At 41.0% G+C, this 20,439-nt stretch overlaps 1 protein-coding gene across 1 annotated transcript in view; it reads right to left on the bottom strand.

Moving 5' to 3' along the window:
• KCNH8 (potassium voltage-gated channel subfamily H member 8) overlaps positions 1-20,439 on the bottom strand; it is a 476,768-nt gene that overhangs the window by 167,927 nt on the left and 288,402 nt on the right. The window contains exon 6 of the mRNA XM_052642660.1: positions 292-449. Coding sequence (XP_052498620.1) covers positions 292-449 — 158 coding nt within the window. The remainder of the gene's footprint in view (positions 1-291; positions 450-20,439) is intronic.

Below are 20,439 nucleotides of genomic sequence, written 5' to 3'. Positions count from 1 at the left end.
TTCTAGCAGCAAATTGCATGACTGGTCCAAAAATGCTATTATACCTTCTTGAAAGTCTATTTAGAAGGGAGCACTTAATGCTTTTAAGAGTGTCAATTGTTAAATAGTAAAAATAGCTATGATTACAAGTGGGCATCCTTTCTTTCCTATAAGAAATCATAAAAATAAATACTTTAGCTGAATAAAGAGAAGTTAACAGATATCAATAAAAATTCAAGAGGATGCTTGATTTCTGCTGGTCGTTTTATTATTTAGAGCTTTGCTCAATCCAGCATTTTTACAAGGACTCACCACTGTGACGTTGAAAGCATACAGGAGGTCAAAGGGCAGGGCAGCGATTAGATCGATGATGAACCACGTGGTGACGTAGTGAATGCAGATTGATCTCGCTTCAAAGATGACTTGGCCAGACTTGCTGACATAGGTCGTTCGAAAATTCAAAATAATATCTGAGCGAGAACAAAAGAGGAGAGAAAGAGACGTTAGGAGAAAGAGAGGGAGGAGAAGGAAAGGCAGGAAAGAAGAGAAGACGGGAGGAAGACAGCCAGGCGGGCGGGAAGGAGGAAGGGAGGAAGGCAATCGTGTTAGGTGAGATGAGCAGCCGCCTCTTAGCTTATTTCAGGTTGACAACATTCGAAACACTGTTTTTGACAGATCCAGTTCAACTCAAAAAACAAGTATTGGAGAAGGGTGAAGAAAGTATTTTTTGAGCACTTCATGCATTCTAGACTTTGGGCCACATGTTAAAATTCAAAATAAATAAATAAGAAGAAGAACAATAGGCAACGGATACTAAATGAACCTCCCTGCGTATTGACATTGTCCTAAGACCTTGGTGTAGGTTCTTTCCCTTCCTCCCTAGAGCACCTTCCAGTAGGCAGTATTATCACAGCAGGCAGCTCATAGCAGACGGTATTAAAGGGGCAGAGACCACGTCTCAGTGGGAAAAGTAGCTCCTCGTGACCATCTTGGCAACAGCGGCAGAGGCAGTGCTGGACACAGGCACACTCTGCAGTCTGTATTCTTCCTGATTTATTTTCCCAGTAGTACACTCTTGTGCATACAAAAGCTTTAGTAATCTCTGCATGGGTATGCAATTCATCCCTTCCCTGAAGGTGTTCGTATTCACAAAATACCAGAAATTTCTTGTTTGGATTTCCGGGTTAAATTCCCTATTTCATTTAAAGGGAAGATGCAATCCTTTATCAATCTTTGCTTGTATCACCCTTTTAATATACTGAACTTTTATGTTCATTTTATATTTGTATTTATTTTACACTTGTATTTTACTACTTATCAAACATTTTATAATCTATGATATCCTTGCGAGTGCTGGTGAAAGGACAAGCCCACAGCCCTGTGAGTCGTCTAGAGCTCAGTCAGGCTGCCTGTGAGTAGACTTCTCTGAGCCTCTCACATAGCTCCTGGATTAAATATCACTAAAGCACTGGGAAAGTTCATTTTTTCCTTAATTTGCTCTATTTCTCAGTTTAATTTTTACTTTACATTGGAGTATAGTTAATTTAAAATGTGCTAACTTCAGGTGTACAGCAAACTGAATCAGTTATACATATATACATTTGCATTCTTTTTCAGATTATATCCCCATACAGGTTATTACAAAAAAATGAGTAGTTTCCTGTGCTATCCAGTAAGTCCTTGTTAATTATCTATTTTTTTAAAATTTAAATTTACTTATTTTTAAATGGAAGATAATTGCTTTACAATAGTGTGTTAGTTTCTGCCATGCGTCAGCATGAATCAGCCACAGCCACGCGTGCGTCCCCTCCCCTCGGAGCCTTGTTCCCACCCATGCCCTCCCCTCCCACCCATTCTGGCTGTCTCAGAGCACTGGGCTGAGCTCCCTGTGTCCTCCGGCAAACTTGCCCTGGCTATCTATTTTACATATGGTGATGCCCCTGGCTATCTATTTTACGTATGGCGATGCCCCCGGCTATCTATTTTATGTATGGTGATGCCCCTGGCTATCTATTCTATATATGGCGATGCCCCCGGCTATCTAGTCTACGTATGGCGATGCCCCCGGCTATCTATTCTACGTATGGCGATGTATGTGCCCCCACGTTCCGCTTTCGATTCATCCTTTCCTCCCTCCCTGCAGTGTGTCCACAAGTACGTCAGTTTTAAGAAGGTGGATGAACCTAGAGCATATTATACGAGTGAAGTAAGTCAGAGAAAAACAAATATTGTGTATTAACGCATGTATGGAATCTGGAAAGACGGTGCTGATGAGCCTGTCTGCAGAGCAGCAGTGGAGATGGGGACATAGAGGATAGGCTCACAGGCCATCTGCTTTATATACGTCACGCGTGCTAGGCTGCTCCAGTCACGTCCGGCTCCCTGTGACCCTATGGACAGTAGCCCATCAGGCTCCTCTGTCCGTGGGATTCTCCAGGCAAGAGTACTGGAGTGGGTTGCCATGGCCTCCTCCAGGGGATCTTCCCAACCCAGGGATCGAACCCACGTCCCTTACGTCTCCTGCATGGCAGGTGGGCTATCTACCACTAGCGCCACCTAAGAAGCCCGTCTTACATACGATAGTGTGTATATTCAGTCCCCAACTCCTGCTTCGTCTCCCACCACTTTCTCCTCTGGTAACCATATCTTTGTTTTTTCAAGTCTGTGAGCCTGAGTGTTTTGTAAGTAAGCTCACTTGTATCAGATTTTAGGTTCACATTTAAGTGATAACATATGATTTCTGTTCTGTCTGACTTAGTTCGCTCAGTGTGACACTCTCTCGGTCCAGCCTTGTTGCTGCAAAGGGCGTTATTCCATTCCTTTTTATGACTGAATGGGATGCCACTGCACCTATGTAACACATCTTCTTTACCCATTCATCTGCCTATGGACATTTAGGTTGCTAGTTAAGTACAACTAACCTATGGGGAATTTCAGGATTGGTGTGTCCCTGTAAACGCAATGAGGGCTGAGCTCCTTATGAACTGGTGGCTCCAACAGAGGTGCATTTCTCTGAGGAGTGGCTTCACGGGGAGCATCATGATTTAGGGACAAAGCTCAAAGGGCAGAATGTGGGACGCAAACACCCTAAAAGGAATAGGAATTTAAGGAGTTATGAACTACATAATTTCAAAATGAATTAGAGTGCTCTTTATAGCTAATTTAAGCCATTGAAAATAAGTGGAATAGTGTTGTATGAGGTTAAAAACTTGTTGCCATCATGATTGTAATAACAATAATGAAATTACAATAACGTGCATTTCATATTTGTATATCACTTTTACTTTTCACTTCTTGTCACATTTGAAGGCAGAAGTCTGTTTCCCTCCCCTATCTCCTCTCCCCTCAGCTACCACCACCTCCCATCTCTTCCCTGAGTCAGGGTGTACCCTGTGAGCATGATGAGACATCAAGGCATGATCACATTACATTATAGGGCTAAAGGGAGGTGATCTGTGTGGCCTACCCTAATGAGGTGAGCCCTTTAAAGCAGAGTTTTCTTCCTCTGGTGTTAAGGAATTGGAAAGCAGGGAGGCACGCTCTTCCTGGCCTGGAAGAAAGCAACTGTCACATTCTGGGATGGACTACATGGCTGGGAATGGTGGGCAGCATCTAATGGCTGGGAGAGATCCCTCCTAGATATCTACCAAGGAATGGTAGATATTGTTCCACAACCATAAAGAAATGACATGCATTCAACAGCCACATGGGACTGGAAGAGAATCCTGAGATCCAGGAAAGAGCAAAAGATGACACCTCGATTTCAACCTGGTGAGGCCCTGAGCAGAGACTTCAGCTAAGCTAGAGCTGGACCTCTGACCTATAGGAGCCATGAGACAAAGAATGGGCATCGTTTTCAGATGATACGTTTGTGGTAATTGACTATGTAGCAATACAAACTAGTACAAAATTTACTGAGTCATCTGGTTTTCATCGTAGCCTGTGAGATGAGATAATACAGGAATTATGACAAAGCAGATCAGTATTACATTATTACAAGACAACACACAGGTTCTTAATATGAGCCCAGTGCCGCTCCAGGACCTTCAGAACCATTGCATCTTCTTGAGATGAAGAAGATTGACTTCTTATTACAATGCTAACAGGTAAGCACTTCTGTTAACCCCTTTCACAGATGAGAAAACTGAGGCAGAAAAGAAGTCAAGTGATCTCTCCAGGATCACACAGACAAGGAAAGTAAAGCAAAAATTAAGCCACACAGCTAGTTAGGGAAAGAGCAAGTCCCAGTTCAAGTCTCTTGAGTTCTAATTGTGTGCTTTGGGTTTTGATGTCTTAACAGAGAACAGTCATATCTCAGCTCTGGAAGGAGGTTCTAGGTGACTTAAAAAGAAAGCATTAATGTTCTAGACTATTGTGAATGATCTAACTTATGATGAAGTTATACTTTTGTCAAGGAATAAAACTATTAAAAATACTCCCCCTGTTAACACTGAGAATTACGTTAGAGAATGAAGGCTGAAGCTAGTTGCTGAGCCTCTCACGAAGGTTGAGCACAGTCCCAAGGTGATTTTCACCAGAGTGAAAATGTCTTCACACGAAGCACCGACATGCCCCAAGACACGCCACCAGGATGGGCTGGGAGTTCTGGGCGGGGCTGGGAGTCCAGGGCGGGGCTGGGAGTTCTGGGCGGGGCTGGGAGTTCTGGGCGGGGCTGGGAGTCCAGGGCGGGGCTGGGAGTTCTGGGCGGGGCCGGGAGTCCAGGGCGGGGCTGGGAGCTGTCAGAACCGCACGTGAATGTTTCATTCTTTCTGTCTAACTTTCTAAACTCACGGATTTGTGTGTTAGCAGAGCAATTTAACAGCTTAGATCATCAGCTGTTGAAATAAAGCAGAGATTTCAGCTTCATGGTTTTTAAAAGAAAGCTCAGGCTAGGCATTTAGATTGCTGTCTTATGAGGGAGAAACCCAAAGAGTTATTTACCAAGCCCTTCAGTGAGCTTTGGTTTCCAAAACACAGGCTAAGCTGAGTCAATAAGTTCATTATCAAACTGAAGGAAAAAGTGTCTTGTGTATTTACTAACCGAACACCGGATTCTATTACAAATTTTATAGAAAGCCCACTGCCACCATCCACATACGTGGGGCACTCCCCTAAATGGAGGAATGAAGAAATGACTGATCCCTTTGGTTGATTGATACAACAAACAGTTTTTAAAGCTCTGTGGTTAATTATGTGGTTGACTCAAGAATAAAATAGAAGTGCAGACTTCTGAAAAGAAAACGTGTTTTCTTGGATCAGTCGTTACGGAATATCCATTTAGAAATCTTCTTAAAAATAATCTGCTACTCAGTTCAATTTAATTGGATGAAAAGAAGATACTATAATTTTAAACTTAAAAAGAAATCATGATAAGACTTTTATACACAAAGAGCGTTAGTAGAAAAAGGATGCAAATATATATTTGAAGTACTTGAATACTACTAGGTTTATTTTCAGGGAAAAACCTAGATATATATTACATTCTTTCTAGGACAATGGTATTGTACAAAGATTGCAGGTTTCTTGAGTGAGTGATGAGTATTATTTTTATTTATTCTTTATTTTTAAACTCTTTTTAAAAATTTTATTGAAGTATAGTTGATTCACAACATATTATTTTTATCTTTAAAAAATTTATTTTATATTGGAGTATAGTTGATTTACAATGTTGTGTTAGTTTCAGGTATATAGAAAAGTGGGTCAATTATACAGATACACGTATCTATTCTTTTTTAATTATTTTCCCATTTAGGCTATTACAGAATTATTTCTAGCTAGCTGATTACTTTTTAAACCTACTTTTGTCATGCACGTAAGAACAGACATAGTTCTGTTGTACTGTGATTTGCAAGACATATTTTCATGTATATTAGTCTGTGTGGTTCCCATGCCAACTCTCTCTGGTGTACTATCATTGACATTTTACCAATGACTTGGAAACTTAAGAAAATTGTTTAAGGTCATGAGGGTAGTAAGCAAGAGAGAAACAAGACATCATTTGACAGGCAATTCCATTATCTTAAAGATTCACTACACTTTCAAATGCTGAGGCTGAAGCTCCAATACTTGGCCACCTGATGTAAAGAACCAACTCATCGGAAAAGACCCTGATGCTGGGAAAGACAGAAGGCGGGAGGAGAAGGGGATGGCAAAAGATGAGATGGTTGGATGGCATCACTGACTCAATGGACATGAGTTTGAGCAAGCTCCCTAAGATGGTGAAGGACTGGGAAGCCTGGTACGCTGCAGTCCATGGGGTCACAAAGAGTCAGACACATCTGAGCAACTGAACAACACCACCACTTTCAAATAAATTTTAGAGGCGATAACAATAGTTCAGTGCAAGGAAATGTGTTTCCGATTGTAGCCCTTAGATTCAATTCAGCATTGGAAGCACCCAGGTAAAAGGATATTAAACCAGGTCACAGAATTGAATGCAGGGGAATGAACTGTCTTTGATTCTAGAAATACAAGGATTAAGCGCTTCTCCAGGGAGAATGGAGAAAACACTCTGTATTCTCCCCACTGATAAGGATGTGGTGGCAAAGTAAATATGCCCTTAAATGGAAGAGCCAGATGGGGAGTACAAGCTGTTTATGAAAGAGGGAAACACAGAATAAGGTTAAGTAATGATGAGGGGGGAAAAAAAGCCTTCCAGAACCAGTGTCCCTCGTACAAGGACCAAGAACTGTGGGTGCAAAGTGGAGACTGACCAACCATGCTTCCCCCTGAAGTGTCTCACCTCCCAGAAAGTTTCACATCCTCAGTGAATTAAATCAGCAACTCATTCAGATGCTGCGCTAGGAATGTGGTCTCCTCCAGACAATCCACAACCTACCTAAATGGCAGTAAGGCTTTCATTCTGAGACATCTAAGAAAGCCTATGTATAAGGTTTTTCATTATATTGCAATATAATTTTTGATGAAAACTTTCAACTGTATGTTGAAAAATACGTGAAAATTCTGTAATATTCAGATCTTTAATGTTTCTTGCTAATTTCATTTATTAACAACATGCACAACTGTGCATAGATACACATAATATGCACAATTTGAATCAAGAAAATTATTCCCAAAATTGAAACAAATTGACTCATACAGATTTAGCACCTAGAAGTGTTAATGCCTCTTGTATGTGTATATGTATAATCTCTTGGGACACACCTGCTTGTATCATGTGAAGTAAATAAGTAAACAGGGAATTACCATACATACATGTGATTTACAGAATTTCAAAAAGAATGGATCGTAATCCACCCCATCAAAATGAGACAGAACATAATTGAATTCTCTGAGGATTTGGATGGCCCTGAATTATTTTGCAGGATAACTAGTTTACCTTGCTGTATTCAGGTTTTACATAAGCCTGATTGAAAATAAAGAGAAATAATAGAGAGATAACTGTCCTCATATTGTTAAACTCCAAAAAGGAGTGTTTTATTTCTCTCTCTCACTAAATGATTGTGTATGAGAACTAAAAGGCAAGAAGATTAAACCTAGCTTTTCCAGTTTGATTTCCTCCAGAACTATGTAATTAGAAAGTACCCAAAAAAAGGTTAAAGTTGATATGGCATAAATTAGTAGATTTCTTTTCTTTATTAGCATGCATGCAAGATGGGAAATCATTAAAAAATAATATCGGCTTACTCATTGAAAAGTGAATTAAAATATAATGGTGTTCATGAGGGCATACGCACCAAACACAAATAGTTACTATCTTCATTTAGCCATTTCTTCACAAGCTAATCAGTGTAGTACAGCATGGGTGGGGAGAGATTTGACTGAGCCAGCTGCTGACCAATATTCTAAACATACCCTGCCTTTTTTTCATTGCTTGTGAGACACTCCTTTGAACATGGTAGGGTGTCACAGCAAATTTGGGCTAGAAGGTGTGGGAAAAATGAATAACTGCAAGTGAATTAATGAAGAGGCTTGCTCAGCTCAGTTCAGTTCAGTTACTCAGTCGTGTCCGACTCTTTGCGACCCCATGAATCGCAGCACGCCAGGCCTCCCTGTCCATCACCAACTCCCAGAGTTCACTCAGACTCACGTCCATCGAGTCAGTGATGCCATCCAGCCATCTCATCCTCGGTCGTCCCTTTCTCCTGTCCCCAATCCCTCCCAGCACCAGAGTCTTTTCCAATGAGTCAACTCTTTGCATGAGGTAGCCAAAGTCCTGGAGCTTCAGCTTCAGCCTCAGTCCTTCCAAAGAAACCCCAGGGTTGATCTCCTTCAGAATGGACTGGTTGGATCTCCTTGCAGTCCAAGGGACTCTCAAGAGTCTTCTCCAACACCACAGTTCAAAAGCATCAATTCTTCGGCGCTCATCCTTCTTCACGGTCCAACTCTCACATCCATACATGACTACCGGTAAAACCATGGGGACTTGTAATTCTAGAAATAGCTGTTTTAACTGATCACCAGGATTAGTGGATGAGATTCTCATATGACTGGATCCTTGCTCATCTTGTTAGCCTTCGTCCCTCTCGCTTATCTTAATGAGAAGTGCTGGGGAAAGAAAGGGCAGCAGGCACAGTGAGAAGCAACATTTAAGAACAGTTACCTGCAGAAGGAAAGGTAGGGCTGAAAGAAGGCAGCCGGGTGGGCCAGGAGTGGTTGATGCTGTCACTGGCTTCCGTTTTGTCCCAGGGCCGTGGTGGACATTTACATCACTTTTGGCCCTCAACATCCGTATCGGATGGACTCATCCAGAAGGGAAGACCTTCTAACATAATCACTGAATGGAATAACCCTATCCACAACATGCTTCATAAAGATGCAATCAACCAGGAACTCTTACTTCCAGCAATGTTTAGCCTTCTGCCTTTTGAGAGCGCTGTCTTGGCTTGATCCATCCTTCACGAGGCACAGAATATGCTGTCCTCTCCAAGCCCTTCTTACAAATATTCAATATCCGTCATCAAGTTCTTTCTGTGCCCCAGTCAGCTCCTTTTCTTTCAATTGTCTCTCTTTTTTAAAAATTTATTAATTTTTTAAAATTGAAGGATAGCTGCTTTATAGAATTTTGTAGTTTCCTGTCAAACCTCAACATGAATCAGCCACAGATATACACCTATCCCCTCCCTTTTGAACCTCCCTCCCATCTCACGCCCCACCCCAGCCCTCTAGGCTGACACAGAGCCCCTGTTTGAGTTGCCTGAGACCTACAGCAAATTCCTGTTGGGTATCTGTTTTACATGTGGTAATGTGAGTTTCCATGTTACTCTCTGCACACATCTCACCCTCTCCTCCCTCTCCCCATGTCCCTAAGTCTGTTCTCCATGTCTGTTTCTCCGTTGCTGCCCTGGAAATAAATTCTTTAGTACCATTTTTCTAGATTCCATATTATATGTGTTAGAATGCACTATTTATCTTTCTCTTTCTGACTTACTTCACTCTGTATAATAGGTTCTAGGTTCATCTACCTCATTAGGACTGACTCAAACACATTCCTTTCTATGGCTGAGTAATATTCCATTGTGTATGTGCACCACAACTTCCTTATCCACTCATCTGTCGATGGACATCTAGGTTGCTCCCATGTTCTAGCAATTGTAAACAGCGCCGCAATGAACAATGGGATACATGTCTCTTTTTCAGGTTTGGTTTCTTTGTAAATTGTCTCTTCTTGATACAATTTCCTCTTCCCAGTCCTATATTTTTCCTCTCGTTTTTGGTTTTCACAGCAAAGTCTCATGGAGACCCAGCTGGGGCTGTTGCCTCCCTTCCTTTCTTTCTTTCTCTTTCCTCTTTCCAGACTGAAGTTTTATTCATTTTACGCAGTGAGCTGCACTACTGTTTTTTATTTCAAAAAGAAATTTCAAAGTCTTTAACACAATGAAGAAAAGAAAAACAAACATTCATGTAAGCTGACTACTGTCATTTTTGAAGTAAAGTCTTGAAAGCGCAGCAGAATATGCCATCCTCAAATATGCCACTTTGGCATAAGAATTATTTTGAGCTGAAGGCAATTGAGAAGAAGCAGAAGCCAAAAAGCTCCCTACCCTCCTCCTATTTGCTTAAAAGTAAGACATACTCTTTCAGTAGCATTCCTGCTCCCTTCCCAACCCGGAAAGACAGAAGTTAATCCCCAGATGTAGCCTGTCCCGTGGGAAGACAGCAGCAGACACTCCCAACGCCGTGTTTGCAGAGTTCTCATTACTTCACAGTCTCATCGACACTTCATGCCTTCACATTTAAAAGATCTTGTCTATTGGGTGGTAATGCATTTAGAATTTTTTCTTTTAGTAATACAGCCTTAGTAAATGGTTGGGGAATCTTTAAAAAACAAAAAACCTCTTACATTACTATTGGCTGGGGCATTTTGCCCACTTAAACCTCCAAATGTTGGGGGTTTTGAATAGATTGCTCCCAATTGGTTGTTTCTGTTCTTTACTGGGGGGCTTCTGGAGTGGCTCAGTGGTAAAGACTCTGCCTGCCAATGCAAGAGAGGCAGGTTTGATCCCTGAGTCAGAAAGATCCCCTTGAGAAAAAAATGGCAAACCACTCCAGGATTCATGCCTGGGAAAGCCCATGGACAGAGGATCCTGGCTGGCTACAGTCCAGGGGGTCGGGAAGAGTTGGACATGACTTAGAGTCTAAACAACAACAGCAGCAACAACATTCTTCGTTAGAAGATCCAGCATAGCTATGCCGTTCAGTATGGCAACATCCTTAAGTACTAGGAAAGTGTTGAGACTGAAGACTTGCGTTCTTTGCCCCACGCAGCGTTCGTGGCACTTGAAGGTGGAAAAGGCATCCCAAAGAGGCCTGCCTGCGAGGAGGACCTTGGACTCTTGTTGTTATTATGTGACGTCAGTCCACGAGGAAGCCCCATCTGTCAGTATGCTGGCAGGTCAAAGGACGCAGCACACGTTCTCTGCAGACCTCTGTGAAAACTGCCGATTATTACCTGTAACTGATTTTCTTAGTATACTGAATCTGTGCATAGCTTTCATTTTACTGTGTAAGGCTACCACCTCAAAACACTTTCACATGACATGCACGTTAAGTCCGTGTAAAAACCACCAATTTTGGCTCCCTGTAAGTTATTTACTTTTTCATATGCCATGTAACTCTAAATTAGATATCGAACTTTGGAATTACTGGATCATTTTTGGTAAAAATAGCTTAATGATTTAAACATAAACCTGCTGAAAAACCATGATTCACATATAAACTACTTAATTATAGAAAGTCTTCAGCATATTTATCCTGTTTATAGTTATAGCTTTCAACTGGCAAAATTTCCAAATTTAACTCTAATAGAAAACATAAGGACTATAACATCTATAATATCCAGTCATTAAATTTAAAAAATAGTTAAAATATACTAATTTCATAAGAAGTAAATATTGGTTATCCAAGTAACAAAACTTAGAGTTAATGAAGACTAACATAGATAACAAAACATGTATTAATACAATTAATGTTTGCCCCAGTGTGAAATCCAACATGTATCTCCTCATTGGAGAGAAAAATGTTGGATTAAATAGTAAGAGTTTCCACAGGTATGCAACATTTTACATTTTACTTAGGACTTTCATGTTCATTTCCATATTTGAGGAAAAGAATGCCCTAATTCATGATAGTCTTTAGTGCTATTCACCAAATCTTCCTGGCTCTCCACCTCCTGGAATGATTACAGTTCCGACTACCTGGAGGGATTAAGCATGTCTCTATGACGCACTACGGCTAAAACTGTGAGGGCAGGAATATCCTGAAACACTTCCAGGCAAAGGTGTGAGAGCCAGCAGGCAACTCCTCACGTTTTCTTCTCCATGCCCTGATGGTTACGTGACAAGCTGGAGCATCTATAAGCCTGGGATTCAGAGCGACTGCTGGGCTCACACGTCTCTGTGCACATCCCCCTGAGAGTTGGACACTGCCTGTTACCACAGAAAACCCTGGCCCATCCTGACAGACCTTCCTGAAAGGCTGTATAGAGAGCAGAGTGGCTCACAGTAAGAATTTGGAACCAGGGTCCCAAGAGGTAGACCACTGGGCAGGTATGAGTTGTGTTTGCTGCTACTGCTGCCTGTAGTGAGACTGCCACTCCATAAGCTCCAAAACTGGGTAATAAGGACCATGAGTGACATCTGAGGTTGCCTGGCATATTCATACTGTTATTTTTATTGTTACTTTATAGAGCTGATACACATCATACAATGATATTAAAAGGACAATAAAATAATAGCAAAATAACAATAGTCACAGGTAATGTGTTGACTTTTTGCTCTGTGATAAGCCTTAAGCGCTATACATGCAGTAACTATTTTGACCCTCAGATGGCCACTGTGAAGTGGGTTCTGTGTGTGATGATGGGTTGTTCGTTGTTGTTCAGTCGAGTTGTGTCTGACTCAAACCCATGACCTGCAGCACGCCGGGCTTCCCTGTCCTTCACTGTCTCCTGGCTGGGATTCTGCAGGCAAGAATACTGGAGTGGGTTGCCATGCCCTTCTCCAGGGGGTCTTCCTGACCCAGGGATGGACCCACATGTCTTCCATCTTCTGCACTGGCAGGCGGGCTCTGGACCACCAGCACCACCTGGGAAGTCCAGTGACACGTTACAGTCTTGGAATTAACTTGCCCAAGGTTGCTCAACCAGGACGTGATGGAACTGGGATTCATGCTTAGAGCCCACCTGTGTGCTACCCTCAAAACACTTTTATGAGAATCCTCCCTCTCTTTCCAGTCTAGTGAGGGGAGTCTTCTGGTGATATTCAAAAACTAATTTTTGAGATTTAGGTAAGTTTTAGAGATGTAAAAAGCATTTTGACTAGGTTGCCAAATGTAAAATTGTTCAACATATTTTAAAAGTGTCTTATTTTGAGTATTACATATATACCATAAAGTACACTAGTCTTAAATGGATGACTTTATAAATTTCCCTAAAGTTGACCATCCTTGTCATTATCGTGGATAGAGATATAACTAGGACAGAAACCCAGAAGCATTCATGATCCTTCCAGTCACTAACCACCCAAAGTCACTATTGCCCCAATCATCATAGATTAGTTTTGCTTAATTAGTTGGAAACTAATAGGAATCAGGTGGCATGTACTCTTGTGTATAAATTCTTTCACTAGACATTGCTTACGTGATTTTCATCAATTTGGTACCATGGTACCCTGTTCACTTCTTCGCTAAATAGACTTTCATTGTATAACCATACAGAAATTTGCTTCTTAGGTTTGCTGGTGCTGAAAATTTGATTTGGGTTGCTTCTAATTTGGACGATTATAGTTAATACTTTTACAAATACATAAATAAATATGTATGTATGTTATATATGTATATATGTACACAAAAAGTATTTATACTTTTCCTTGTATAGGAATAGGTGTGTCTGTTGATATTATGAATCAAATTGCTGAGTCATAAAGTAATCAAGTAGTTTCATTTATGCTGGCAAAGAGTTTAACAAAGAGACTGTACTAACTTACATTTCTACAAACAGTGTATGACATTTCAAGTTGCTCACGTCTTCCTGCGACCTTGGTGATTTGTCTTTTGTTTAAAGGACTCTAGTGGTAATGAAATTATTTTCATTTTCGTAATGATATTGAGCACAATTTATTACACATCTGGGTATTCTCCTTCCTTCCTGAAATGTCGGTATAGGACTTTTGTATATTGAAGTTGGCTTCATTCTTTTCACTGATTTGTAGGAATTGTTAGCATATATTCTGATTGTGCATTGTGTCTGTTTAAGTAATTTATGCCTATGCCAAGGCAATTAAGAGATTCTACAATGTCTTCTAGACGTTTTGCTTTTTAACTTGTGTATTTCATCAGTGATCCATTCACAACTGACTCTGTGTATGGTGTGAATGCAGGGGTCAAGAGTTACATTTTCCCAGTGGATAACCAACTGGCCCAGCACCGTTTTAGAAAATTTTATTATTTCTCCAGAGCATTTCAGTGACATTTTTGTCATAAATCAGGAGATCATGTGTGTATAAATCTGTTTCTGGCCTCTATATTTTGTTCCAGTGAACCGCCTATCTGTTAGAATCAGCAGAGTCAGAAATAGATATGTCCAAGCTATATTTTAGGACTCTCAATAGCATTCAAAATATGAGTAATATATCTGACTTTTAAAGCACAAGTTGATTAGTCACTAACTAATCTGAACTTACATTTGAAAAAGCTAGATGGATTTTTATTTGAAATATTTGAATTTCAGATCCTAAATTTGAAGTGTTTGAAATAATGGAACCATGACTGATGATGAGAAATACGGACCCTCACTTAAGCACATTATAATTCCATAATTATTCTTAGGAATGCCATCAGTAGAAGTTACATTTGCGCTATGCTAGAATTGCTTTTCCACTTGTGGTTTCCGTAATTCAGTCTATTTTTAGTCACTGTGAAGAGTAAAATCACAAATTATCAATATTCTCAAGCTACATCCATCTGATTTCAGTAACGTTTGAGTAAAACGTTTGCCAACGCTGGAGAGCACAGTATTATATTCCAGGTCACTGAAATCAAAGGGCAAGTTGCAAAGCAGAATGGTGTCTGTTTTACTAAATCTCCCTCAGGGCTACTTGAGAATGTAGCCCGGTTGAAAGCCGTGCCTCTTCCCTGTCCCGTTTGCCCTTTTCTCTTCCCCTCTGACTTTAAAAGGTCGTGATTACAGGGATGAGATCACCAGGCAACTTAGCCTAGCTCCTGACTTTCGCCCTCTGAGTGCTCACCATGCCTTGCCCAGCCTGCCAATTCTTTTCCTAGGCAAAAAGAAGAGTGAAGAGTGTAGTTACAGAATAGTTAGCTCTCTACCCGCAACAGCCCCCTGAGCGATCCTGCAGGCATATCATGAAGGGAAGGCAACATGAGAAGGGAGAGACGTCCGCTCGACATGCAATGGAGGAGGACGCGGAGCCCAACGTCCTGCCTCCAGGAGCCCAACGTCCTGCCTCCACGATTCACTGAGATCCTTCCCCCTTTTCCATTTAAAAACCTATCTTGGCGGAGCAGGATCTTCAGAGTTGGTCTCAAGACAGAAGTCCACCTTCTCCTCAGATTGCTATTCTTTTTTATTTTTTAAAATAATTGTATTTATTTGGCTATTTTTGGTTGCACCAGGTCTTTGCTGCTGCGCAAGACTCTCTCTAGTTGCAGTGACCGGGGGCCTATTTAGCTGCAGTGCAGAGGCCTCTTGTCTCAGAGCACAGTCACTGTGGCACGCAAGCCTCAGCAGCTGCAGGCACAGGCTCAGCAGCTCTGGCACCTGGGCTGAGATGCTCCAGGCGAGCAGGGCCTTCCTGGACCAGGGACCAAATGGATGTCCCCTGCACTGCAAGGCGGACTCAACCACTGGACCACTGCGGTCATCCGTGGCTACTCTGATTAAAGCACGTTTACTTTCTACTGACTGTTGCCTCTCTAACTCTTGGCTTTTAATAAATTGACCTAATCAATATTTATTGACCTAATATTCATTATAAATAAATATATAATAAATATTTGTTGACCTAATAAGTCAAGTCACTATCACCAGGGTTTTCAGTTCAGTTCAGTTCATTTCAGTTGCTCAGTCATGTCCAACTCTTTGTGACCCCATGGACTGCAGCATGCCAGGCCTCCCTGCCCATCAGTATACCCATGTCCGTTGAGTCAGTGATGCCATCCAACCATCTCATCCTTTGTTGTCCCCTTCTCCTCCTGCTTTCAGTCTTTCCCAGCATCAGGGTCTTTTCTAATGAGTCAGTTCTTCACATCAGATCACCAGGCCTTTAGGGGCCAAGAATTCATCACGGCAGCGGGCTCCCCAAAGCCAAGACAGGAAACCACAAGGCGAGCAGAGCTAAAACTCTGAATGACCACACTGGCGTCCAGCTTGAGGGAGCAGTGCCGGGGTGCGGCAGGAGGGCTTCCAGCGGCAGCTCAGTCCGATGCACGTGGCTTAAGAGTCAGGGCAGAGGATGTTCCCCAGGGGCTTCACTACGATTCGGGAATGCACAGTGTCAAAGGGGCCACTGTCAGAGCTGCAGCCTCAAGACAAATGAACTCCCCAGTTATTTTGTGTGTTTGTATTTCACACTGAAGGCTTTTTTTAAGTTCTTACAGAGTCTATCCTTTAAACTTATTATATGGTATTTCTGGAGGGAAGAGAAGAAATTGCTCCCATATCTGTTTATATAATGAAAACATAGTCTGTAAAGTTTCTCAGTGATAGTCCACAGAGAATGAAACAACTCTCAAAACTCATGAACTCTAGGTTTTTCTACTTACAATATTTTCTAGTTAAATTACTTATTTCTACTTGTTTTCTACTTATAGGGCAGTGTTTGTTGGTGCAAAAATAAATACAGTTTTACAAAACACATCTATTTTTAAAATAATCTCTTCATATACTCAGGAAAGGTCTTGTCCTCAAATTATTCTTTTATTATACTGAGATAGGTTTATTGCTATTTTTCTAGCAATATCAACAAAACCATGTCTTTACTGGGGCTAGAGTAAGAAGGTGCTACAAAATTCAGGTTACTCAGGACTGAACACTGCCACAAACTGTAAAAAAAAATATTGTTTTTTGAGGCATCCATCAACTGGGTAGTGCAGATGCAGTATCTGGCAGTCCACCGCGTGTTACTAGGTTTTGAGTGGTTTTGATGATTTCCATCACCCACGCTAATGCTTTGTGCTTATTTAGCCTTTGAATGTCCATTAGTATCACGCTATTCTGAACATAAATTTAAATGGAAGCAGGCATGCATTTTTGCTATTGGGAGATTCAAACAGAACTGACCTTTAACTTGGCTCTGGATTGGTATTGGTTAAGCATTCTGTATATTTCAATTGTTATCAGACTTTTCATGCTTTTGGCAAGTTCAGATTTTCAATCTGTCGTGAAAATACATCTCTTGATGATAAAAGTTCATTCGTATTATCTTAATAAAGATGTGCAAGATAGGGGTTGATCTGGTCAAATGTCACCTTCCATCAGAGTTCAAAATCCCTCCTCCTACTTTTCTTTCATGTGGCACCTTTAATGAGCAATTATTATCTAATAAGTATTATCTTTGCTTATCAACAGACTTCACCACTTGGGAAGAACTGGCCTGCTGTCTTGTAATACACAAGATTTGAAATGCATTAAAAAACGTGAGAGCAAAGTTTCTCATAAATGACTGGAGAAATAGCATATTTATTAATTTTTCAAGTAGAAAATTTGTATATCATGTTCATATTAGGATCTGAACTCAGTGAGTAAAGATCACTCACAGGGTCAGAATTTTACCCAAAGGAACATGACATGCCCTTAAAGTATGTTATTCCCTCTAATATTTAAAATATTACCTTGCTCTTTTTCTGTCTCTTTCCCTCAACCTAAAAGCCCTGTAAAGCAACTCGAGGATATAATGTAGATTACATCGTTTCACCTAAATTCATATTCTCCCTTTTCCACAGTAGTAGTAATAGAACCTATTCTATTAATTAATAGAATAATTAACAGCAGGATTACATTCCCAGCCTCCTTTGCAACTACTGTGGTCACAGAGCTAACCTTTTGCAAACAGGAGTGTTGTGTGTCGGTTTTACGCTTTGTCCATAAAACTGTGCATGCTAACTTGTTCATGCTCTTGCATTTCTGCTCTTCTGGCTGGAATAAGGAATGAAGTGATCCTAGAAGCCACTGAGAGGGTAGCAGGCAGGAAGGCTGGGGGTCTCCAGAGGAGGAAATAGCCTGCAAGTGTCAGACATTTTTATCTTTCTTAAGCAGCAGGAGGAAACACACTAGCGATATTTTTTCCTTCTCTATACAAATTTAAAAATTCTGTGTTGCCATAATGACACCTGGTTTCACCTGAAGTTAACCAATGCCTTTTTCTTATGGAAATGTTTATCTTAAGCTATGCTAATGTACTATGCATTTACCCCAAACTCTGTCTTCAAGTTGGTTCTGTCTCTTGGCTCAGAACCTACTTGACAAACCAGTATGTTATACTCAGATATTGTTCCCCTAATCTATGTAAATGAAACTATTTGTATGGTGATCTGCCCTTCTTCAAGATTCAAGTTAATCATCTTATGGCCCAGGATGAACCATTTGGTGCCAAGATTATCCCAAAATGCATCTTATGGGCTAGGGGCCTGGTGCCATTCTGAGTTTTAAGACATTCCTTTCTTTCATTAACAAGGCGATGTCACCCCACTCCAGTACTTTGCCTGGGAAATCCCATGGACGGAGGAGCCTGGAAGGCTGCAGTCCATGGGGTCACGAAGAGTCGGACATGACTGAGCGACTTCACTTTCACTTTTCACTTTCATGCATTGGAGAAGGAAACGGCAACCCACTCCAGTGTTCCTGCCTGGAGAATCCCAGGGACGGGGGAGCCTGGTGGGCTGCCGTCTATGGGGTCGCACAGAGTCGGACACGACTGAAGCGACTTAGCAGCAACAGTGACTATATAACATCCAGCTGAAGACTAGCAGGGGGGTACTTTTTCTGCCCCCTTCTGATGCCTTTTTCAGAAGCTTTCTCTATCTCCTTTATACTTCAATAAAACTTTATTACACAAAAGCTCTGATCAAGCCTCATCTCTGGCCCCAGATTGAATTCTTCTCTTCTGGGGGCCAAGAATGCTGGCGTCTTTTCGTGATTCAACAACAAGCTTTCACCATCTACTAAAGATGGTAGAGACACTGTTAGTCTTTGCCCATAAATGACTACGTGAGAGAACCACTAGTCCCAACCCCTGTCTTCAGTATACTCAGCAGAACATTAGGTGAGAGAGAATAAATTTCTGCAGCTCACAAGCCACTGCAGTAATGTTGCAGCTCTCACCATAATATCCTGTTAAATCTAACTAATGCACAAAGCCCACAGTTCTCTCCTTCCATTAACTTAGCAATTTAAGATTTCCCAGCCTCAAGAAGCAGCGGCCCGGTGGCTGTTCTTAACAATCAAATCAAAATGTGACTTTATAATTATAGGTAAAGACTCACCCAGCTCTCCAGCCTCTCCTAAGGATGGCAGTACTCCTAAGCAGCAGCATTTCTTTCTCAATGGCTAATCAAAAACCAGTCAGCATCATTTCCACACAAACCCTTCCTGCAGCCGTGCCTGAGCATTCAACCTCCTGGGGGGCTTGCCAAGCCCAGGGCATTAATATGGTTCATTGAGGTCACCCTTGTGGCCACTTAACAAGTTCAGCAAATTAAATGTGGGACAGCCAGTTAACTTTGAACTTCAGATAAAAAAATAAATACTTCTTTAGCATAAATGTGCCCCATAAACATGAAAATTTCTTTTACTACTACAACCGTGCTCAGACGATCAAGCTCTCAGGAGACACCCAGAGAGTCTAGAAAGAGTCAGAAAAAGACCAACCAGCACCATTTGACAAACAAGAGACCAGAAGCGACTGGAAAACTCTTCTGAGGGCTTTTTACAAACATAAGAATGCTTTTCTTAAACCTACTGTTCAAAATGTTTCCTTCTCGTCTCCCTTTATGTTTCTTTTCCTTTAAAGTGACTTAACCTTGTTAAGCTTCCATTTCCTTATCTATAAACTGGAATAAATATTATTATCAAATTTCATTCTTTATTATACTATGGTATATACAATCTTCCCAGGCAGTGCTAGCGGTAAAGAACCCGCCCACCAATGCAGGAGACTCGGGTTCGATCCCTGGGTCAGGAAGATCCCCTGGAGGAGGACGCAGGGATTGCTCCAGTGTTCTTGCTGGAGAATCCCAGGGAAAGAGGAACTTGATGGGCAATGGTCCACACAGTCATAAAGAGTTGGAAACGACTGAAGCGACTTAGCATGCAAGCATGCACTCACATAGAGTCAACCTTAAAATACTGTGAGACAAGACAAACAGCGGTAGCCTTTTGCAACTTCCATCTACTTAAAGGGTGTATCTAAGTTTTAAATGAGCTAATGCCAATAGATATGCTTTAAATAGTCAAATATTTTGTAGAGTAATGAAGTACCAATCATTTTAAAAACCAGATTTAACATCTTTCATTGTCTTTGTGAGACCATCTGTTTTATCCAGGCCAATATCTAATTCAACACAAGCAGATCATAATCTTTCCTTACTTTATTTCTTCCCTACTGTAGTCAATTTGAAGTCATACTCACTTTCCAATATTCAACAGAAGTTTATAGAACAAACCAGATACCAGGAATCAAGTGTCTTTATGCTGAATTCTGCTTCTACAAGTATGATCTTCACCCTATTCATGTTAGGTTTTCTTCAATCACTGCACTCTATCAATAAATTTCATTTTGCTTGGAAATGTAGACAGAATTATGAATTGGTGACAGCAGGAAGGCTAAAATTTTTCTTTAACCTCCTTGGTTCTTTTAACCGGCTGAGTAGTTAAAATGAGACAAGAGATTGGTGGGAGAAAATAAAATTTAATTACATACATATTTACAGGGAATCTGTATAAACATGGGAAAGTCTAAAGGAAGGCAGAATAAGATATATGTT

This window comes from Budorcas taxicolor, chromosome 1, assembly GCF_023091745.1.
Source record: "Budorcas taxicolor isolate Tak-1 chromosome 1, Takin1.1, whole genome shotgun sequence".
NCBI classification, from domain to species: domain Eukaryota; kingdom Metazoa; phylum Chordata; class Mammalia; order Artiodactyla; family Bovidae; genus Budorcas; species Budorcas taxicolor.
This window is presented reverse-complemented; position numbering and strand designations above follow the sequence as displayed.